Source organism: Vollenhovia emeryi, unplaced genomic scaffold (assembly GCF_000949405.1).
Source record: "Vollenhovia emeryi isolate VEMERY1.0 unplaced genomic scaffold, V.emery_V1.0 DF939148.1, whole genome shotgun sequence".
NCBI classification, from domain to species: Eukaryota; Metazoa; Arthropoda; class Insecta; order Hymenoptera; family Formicidae; genus Vollenhovia; species Vollenhovia emeryi.
Window position 1 is genome coordinate 689999 of NW_011967218.1, and position 7500 is coordinate 697498.

Here is a 7500-nt window from a genome sequence, read left to right on the forward strand (position 1 = left end):
TATGTGTGTGTGTGTGTGTGTGTATGTATTTTTTTATTTAATTTGTATAAATTATGTTTGTCCATATGACAATATATTATTCGTGTAATATTACAATAGTTGAATATGAGATATATTACCTTTGACTGCGAATTTTGTTGGGCAGTAAACTGTCCCATAAGGTCCGCAAATAAGTCCTGCTATTGATGAAAGTGCCACAATATGACCGTGGTTTTTTTTTACCATGCTTGGTAAAAATGCTTTCAATGTCTGAAAGTAATATTCTTTCGTAAATAGAGGTTTGCGATAACTTATGTACTGGGTATCCCAAACCACCCGTACCACTCAATCCAGATAGCACAGTGAATTCGCAAAGTATTTTTCAAGTTTTCTGCCTTTCTGAATTGTAATTCTTCAGAAATTCATAGAATACAATAAGAATTATTGGGGAAGTTACATGCACCATAATGAACTTCTAACGAATAAGTACTTCAAGACGAACTGATTGTGGCTGATTCTTTCTTCAAGAATTTTTTAGACATTCAGTTTTCTAATTCTGCAGATATTTTTTAAAATGAATTCTCTATGAACTTACGTTCACCTTTGTGCTATCTGGGAAATATTTTATAAATGACGCATTTTCAACAAAAGTATTGGAAACAAAAGTTGTAGGGTTTTAAGTGACGCGTTACATTGCAATATTGTAAGATTTACGTCTTTTCTTCTTTAGCCAATATGTCTATTGATGCAATATTAGACCAATATTGTTATTACATTGTTAAAAATCGGCCAATGCACTTTCAATATAAATCTAATATTATATAATTATTATCGTGCAATATTTACATTTATTTCATGGCCAATATTGGCTTTACGTTGGACAATATCGGCCAATGCATTTCTAATATAACCAACATTGGACTAATGTTTAGCCAATGTTTAACCAATGCACTGTGCTACTAGGAATATATATATGTGCGTATATAAACATAAATGTATACAGGGTGGTCTAAAAGTCCCGGAACGGTTGAATATCCCGAGAAATTGTGGGTGGATCGGAAAACGGAAAAATACGTATTTCCTATTTTTGAAAGAGCTATCGAATGATACCAAAGTTGTCCCCCGCCCCACCCACAGGGGTTGCAATGTAACGCGTCACTTAAAACCCTACAACTTTTGTTTCCAATACTTTTGTTGAAAATGCGTCATTTATAAAATATTTCCCAGATAGCACAAAGGTGAACGTAAGTTCATAGAGAATTCATTTTAAAAAATACGTATTTTTCCGTTTTCCGATCCACCCACAATTTCTCGGGATATTCAACCGTTCCGGGACTTTTAGACCACCCTGTATGTATTGATGTCTGTATATGTATATCCGAGAAAGGTACATGCCCAATAATGCGCTGTCACGTTGGTTTCTATAACTCGTGCAATTTCATCGGGATTCTGATTGAAGAATGATTTAATAAATACTATGCCGGCATTGTTGACCAAGATAGTAACGTCACCTACTTCTTTTCTTACTTTTTCGGCTACCCGGAAAACGTCTTCCCTATCTGCTACGTTACATCTAGAACGTGACCAAATTTTAATCAATATTGGTAATTGAATAGACGTTTATTGGTATTTGTGCACATGTAAATTCTATTCAAGTAATTTTTTCATATCATGGAGCATTATAAAAAAAACAGCAACTTACCGATACGCATATACAGAATTCTTTCCAATTTGTTTAATATCGTTCATCGTTTCATTGTTGGTTTCTTCATTGATATCCCAACATACTACTGTTGCTCCCAACGACGCATAGCAAATCGCCAATTCCTTCCCGATACCATGACCTGCACCTGTTATCTGTGGTAATATAAAATATAGTTTAAGTTATTTACAAATTACAATTCTCAAATTTTTAAAGTTTAAAATAACATTGACATTATATTTTTTTAAATAGTTGTTGTATAAACCGACCAAAAGTAGAAAAAAATTGAAATTTAAGTATGCTATAGTTTCGTCTATCAGTATCGTGAAACTTGAGGTCTGGCGCTCGATTCTTGAATTCGTTCGAAGGAGAAACGTATGCGAAAATTTTGCTCGTACAGAAAAGTTGCAAGTCGATTGGCTATTCGCATGGCTTTTAACTTTTCTGTCAGAGCAGGATTTTCGCATACGTTTCTCCTTCGAATGAATTCAAGAATCCAGCCCCAGGTCATCGATGAGATAAAACAGGTCTGCGGCCGGATTACGCTTTTCGACGGATTTTGTCTACAGCAATCCCCACTCCTCTCGTATTTTAAGCATGTAGGCTGCTCGCGGAGACGTAAGACGCTCGGATCTCAAGGACGATATTAGCGGCAAATCGTATGGGACTTCAATACACGTTGCCCCGTGAGATGTTTAGTTTATTATTTTTATATTATTAAGTTAAAAGTAATAGTAAAAGTGCACACGGTTATGTTAATAATAATATCATAATAATATCTCAATAAACTAAACATCTCGCGGGACAACATGCGTTAAAGTCCCATACGATTTGCCGCTAATATCGTTTTTGATATCGAGCGTTTTACGTCTCCGCGAGCATCCTACATTAGGGGCGGGCTCTGCCCCGGTGGTCGAGCTGGCTAAGACGCCCGTCACGGATTGTAGGGAGATCCCAGGTTCGAATCCTGGCTGGGGTAATATTTTTCGTAATAATAATTTTAATAGCTTGATACGGTCAACAAAAATCGCTATAGCCAGTGTAGGTCGATAAAACTTATGAAATTTTGGTTTATAATTTCTGGCGATATATAATTACCACTCTTGTTAATTAATAACTCGTTAACTATTGCAAAACCTGCAAAGTGATACAGGACTTTTCGACTTAGTCTAGTCCACTCTATCCCACAATAAGCGTTGATGCGGGTATTACATAACACCCTTATATTATAAGGTGACAAATATATATATCAGATAAACAGAAAAATTTGAAATATTTAAGAAAGTAGGTTTGTATTATTTGATCGTAATCTATAAGATTAAAGTAAAATTTAAAAAAGTAGAATTAAAAAAAATTTGATGAAGTAATTGACGCTTCTTACAATTTTGATTTTTTAAAATTCAATATTATTTTAATATGCATAAATAATTATATAATATAACACGGTACTAAAATGGCATAACAAATATTTTTGTATAAGAAATATAATTTTCATTAATTTTTATAACAAAAATGATGTGCTTTTTAATATATTTTCTTATAACAATTATGTTTATACTAAAAATTTTATACACGTACCAGAACGATTTCACCAGCTACGCTCTTTTTCCTCTTTGGAACGATCGATCTATACGTGAATTTGCAAATATAATAGACAGTTTTTAAGATAAGCAATAATAACTCTGCTAGAACAAGCAGGAACTCCCTCATTTTTATCAAGGTTCTCTGGAAAAATAATAATTTATACAATTATTGAATACCGGTTGACAGAAATATCTGTACATGACTATCTGTAACCATAGATTATGTTATTGCATGTGTTATATGTGTATGTATACATACATATGTGTATGTATACATACATATGTGTATGTATACATACATATGTGTATGTATACATACATATGTGTATGTATGTATACAATACATGAATTGTATATAGTATATGTATAGGGGAGCAAGGGGCTACAAGTGACAGTTTTAGAAAAACATGGCATAGCTTCTTATACATATATCATCAATATTTTATAATTGTTAATACTGTGATATGAGAAATACATCTAAGATTTATAACAGATTACGTCGAACGATATTGAAAAAATAGTTTTCACTTTATGGAAGATTTTTCATAAAAAGACAGACTGTCACTTCTTGTCCCGATTTGGGGCTTAAAGTTACAACCTCGGAGTAAGTTGTTACTTATAGAAAGAAACGCATATTTCTACGAAATTAAAAGTTTATTTGACTGATAATCACAAACAACTAAATTATCAGTCTTTTAAATTGAGAAACATAAAACAAAGGTTTTTCCAAATACAGAACAAAACATTATAATTAAATTACTATAATAGTAACTGACATAACATTATCATTATCATCAATAGTTTACTTTAAATTAATTTTTTAAGCTCTCTCGTATGCAAAGAAAACAACAAATTAAAATAAATTTTCATAAAAATAAACAAAGAAAATTAAATTGCACTTAAAATTATAACTAATTTGATGATTTCTCCGAGAGGCAATTTTGACAAATAAAATAAAATTGGTTTGTTTTAATACATCGATCATGGGCCCACTCTTTGCAAAACAAACATTGAGGAATCTAATCTTTATGTGGCTTGTTATTTGAAAGTGTTTCATAACGAACTAGACCGTAAAATTCCACACTTTCTTCACTTTCCTTTTCTTGTAAAACTTTTCTTTTTGTCGTTTTAATTTTTCCTTTACTCTTGCCTTTACCCTTTCCTGTACCTTTTTTCATTTACGGTGTCACAACTTACCCCACTTTGTCGTAACTTTGTACCCTGATGTAACGTCGGTGACCTTTTATATGTTTTGCTATTTACTGGCTAAAATAGTATCAAAAATACTATTCGCATCAATAGTTTAGACTACTACAAGTAACACCAAACTTTTATATCTTGGTCATCATGAAAAATCTAACTTTAAAACCAAAAAGTCTTGATACGTAAAACTATACTTACGTGATGTTATTTTGCGGCACTTCAATAACACTACTCTCGACTAGTTCAGACCCACGACTGACGGACCCACGTGTTGCTAAAAATACTTTCTCTTTTTATTGCTTAATGTTATTTCTCTTGAATTAAAAGTTATAGCCGTTGTAAGATGTCGCTTCTAGTTCCTTGGTCTCTACTCAATGCCGTAATTAGGCATGTGCTACGGATGCACAGCTACAGGGCCCAAGATGTAGGAGAGCCTGGAAATAAAAATTTAGTATTCAAAAAACTTTTTAATCTTGAATATATTAAATTTTAATAGCGTTATTTTGCAAAATAACAATTGCATAATTCCTTGATGCAACAATTATTATACATATAATGATTTTATGGCGAGTCACTGTATAGTCATATTGAAGTCATAAAGTTTCAGTGATCAAACTCTGATATTTTCCCGTCATCTTGACGTCACCATGACATCATTTTAACTTTTTGTTCTCCTTGGGAAATAGTTTTAAACGTGGTGGAGCGATGATTGGAGTGGGGGCATGCCCGCCGGCTGGGCGCCCGCGGACGCCCGTTGCCGATGCTGGCCAGCTGGTTGACCACGACCACGATGACGACCACGATGACGACGTAGAAAAATTACGTGAAAATTCAGACTCGTGGACTTTGCATTGCAATATCTCTACTCATGGGGCACGTAGGAGAAAAGTAAAAATACTTTTATTATGCAAATCGTACCCAAGCTATCAATTAAGCGCAGTCTCAACTTCGTCGGAACAGCCGTTGTTGAGATCCGAAATTCTGAGGGCCCGTCAACTCGTGTACTCGCGTAAACTTACCCAAGGAGAACACATAAGTCAAACTGACATCTTTCAAAAGTCATAGTTGTATCAGTCATGATGACGTCATTATGGTTCTTGGCAAATACGGTTTTGTGACGTCATAAAGACGTTAAAATGAGGTCTTCTTGACTTATCTCGTGACTTTTTTTTTACGTAGTATATAAATTAATAATATATTTGTATTTAGGGTTATCTTAAAAATAATGTTTTTTAATGATTTATTATATTTTAAAAAACACGAATTAGTACATTTTTTCAGAGAAAATGAGAGAATTAGCATTCCTTTTTCAATAATGTGTGTACGCACGCACGCACGCAGGCACATATTGTTGAAAAAGGAATGTTAATTCTCTTATATTCTCTGAAAAAATGTATTAATTAGTGAATTGAATTGATAATGAATTGAATTAAATTAGTGTTTTTTAAACATAATATATCATTAAAAAACAAATTATGGTATCTCTCTCTCTCTCTCTCTCTCTCTCTCTCTCTCTCTCTCTCTCTCTCTCTCTCTCTCTCTCAACGCCACTTTCTCTAATCGGTGGATTGGTCGTGGCAGTGCCATTAATTGGTCTCTAGACCTAAGTCCGTTGGATTTTTGTTTATGGGGTTGGATGAAAAGTGAAGTCTACAGAAGAAAAGTGAATACACGAGACGAACTGCTCAAATAATGAATGCTAGTGCCCGCATAAAGGAACGTCACGATGTACTCAGACGAGCAACACGCCATGTTCGCACAAGAGTTGAAAAATGCATTGAAAATTTATTATAATTTGTAAAAAATCACTTGAACAATAAATATTAGAAATAGTACGTAGTATTTCTTTATTGTCAGTACTTTTGTAATGGTACATTCAAGTAGCTCTATCTCGGAAACAGTGGGGAATAGGACATATATTCATATGAACATTTTTGCTCAAAATGACCGATACTATCACCTCCCAAAATATTGACCTTTTTCCTCCTGAATCACCCTGTATATACATATAAGATAATTTCAATGAATAAGTGCCAGGTAATCTCCTCTAAAAAAATTATATTTTCGAAAATATGCATATTGAATTAAAATTCTGTAAGTCAAAATATCGTTATATAATGATTTTATAGCGAGTCACTGTATAGTCATATTAAAGTCATAAAGTTTCAGTGATCAAACTCTGATATTTTCCCGTCATCTTGACGTCACCATGACATTATTTTGACTTTTTGTTCTCCTTGGGTTACACGGTCGGTCTCACGCGCGCGGTACTAGCTGCGCTTACACTTGGCGCGAGACACTACCGTGTCTGTCCAAAATGTGTTGCCAATCAAGTTGTAGCTTTTGTGGAAATTAATATATTCTCTCACCGTAAACTCTGAATGAATGCTCGAGCCGCTAGTCACCGAGACTCTGCACGTTCACGCGTCGAAATGGGACTGAGAACACGGAAATTTCTATGAACGAACTAGTCCGCGTTGAGACTGTAACCGGAGCAGTGGTTTTCGTAACACGAAAGAATCGGACGTAAATCGTCGACGTAAATCGTCGACGGTAAGGTGGGGACGGAGGACGGCGAATGAACACGTGCCGCGTTAGAAAAGAAATGCAACGTGCAAGGTGACAAAAGCGCCAAGGAGGGACGAGAACAGAAAAGAAAAGAATCGTTCATCATTCAAACCTTTTCGAACTTTTCACTCTTTCGACGTAGTTTTTGGGTATTGTCGTCAATGCTGAACCGTGAAGAGCGGACGAGAGCCGGGCTGTCCGGCCAGGATTCGGTCCGAAAAATATTACGTCTTCCGATTACGAGTGTTACGAGTATTATATAGTTGAATCAAGAAATATTTTCTTGACTCGACAGTTTGTTTTTCTCAGCGTGGCAACTTGAAGACATTTCTACGTTCATATTATTTAAATAGCGTTATATCATAACAATATTACCGCTCTCGCCGTTTAATCGAAAACGAGAGATCAATCGCGGTGAGGTATTGAGTTCTGCTTTGTTCTCCGGCATCGTTTTTTTTTTAGATT

The 7500-nt window shown here is 34.6% G+C and overlaps 1 protein-coding gene across 4 annotated transcripts in view; it reads right to left on the reverse strand.

The window, feature by feature from the left end:
* Window positions 1–7500, reverse strand: part of LOC105565916 (short-chain dehydrogenase/reductase family 16C member 6-like) — a 10832-nt gene that overhangs the window by 2403 nt on the left and 929 nt on the right. Inside the window, exons 2-7 of one of the 4 annotated variants that reach the window (XM_012019500.1) lie at window positions 4666–4901; window positions 3260–3406; window positions 1682–1836; window positions 1507–1552; window positions 1375–1428; window positions 120–249 (exon numbers count right to left, since the gene is read on the reverse strand). In XM_012019500.1, the coding sequence (XP_011874890.1) occupies window positions 120–249; window positions 1375–1428; window positions 1507–1552; window positions 1682–1836; window positions 3260–3391 (517 nt within the window). In that variant the 5' untranslated portion in view covers window positions 3392–3406; window positions 4666–4901. Of the gene's footprint in view, window positions 1–119; window positions 250–1374; window positions 1553–1681; window positions 1837–3259; window positions 3407–4665; window positions 4902–6836; window positions 6956–7500 lie in introns of those variants that run through there. The other 3 variants (XM_012019499.1, XM_012019498.1, XM_012019497.1) reach the window with 3 other exon arrangements.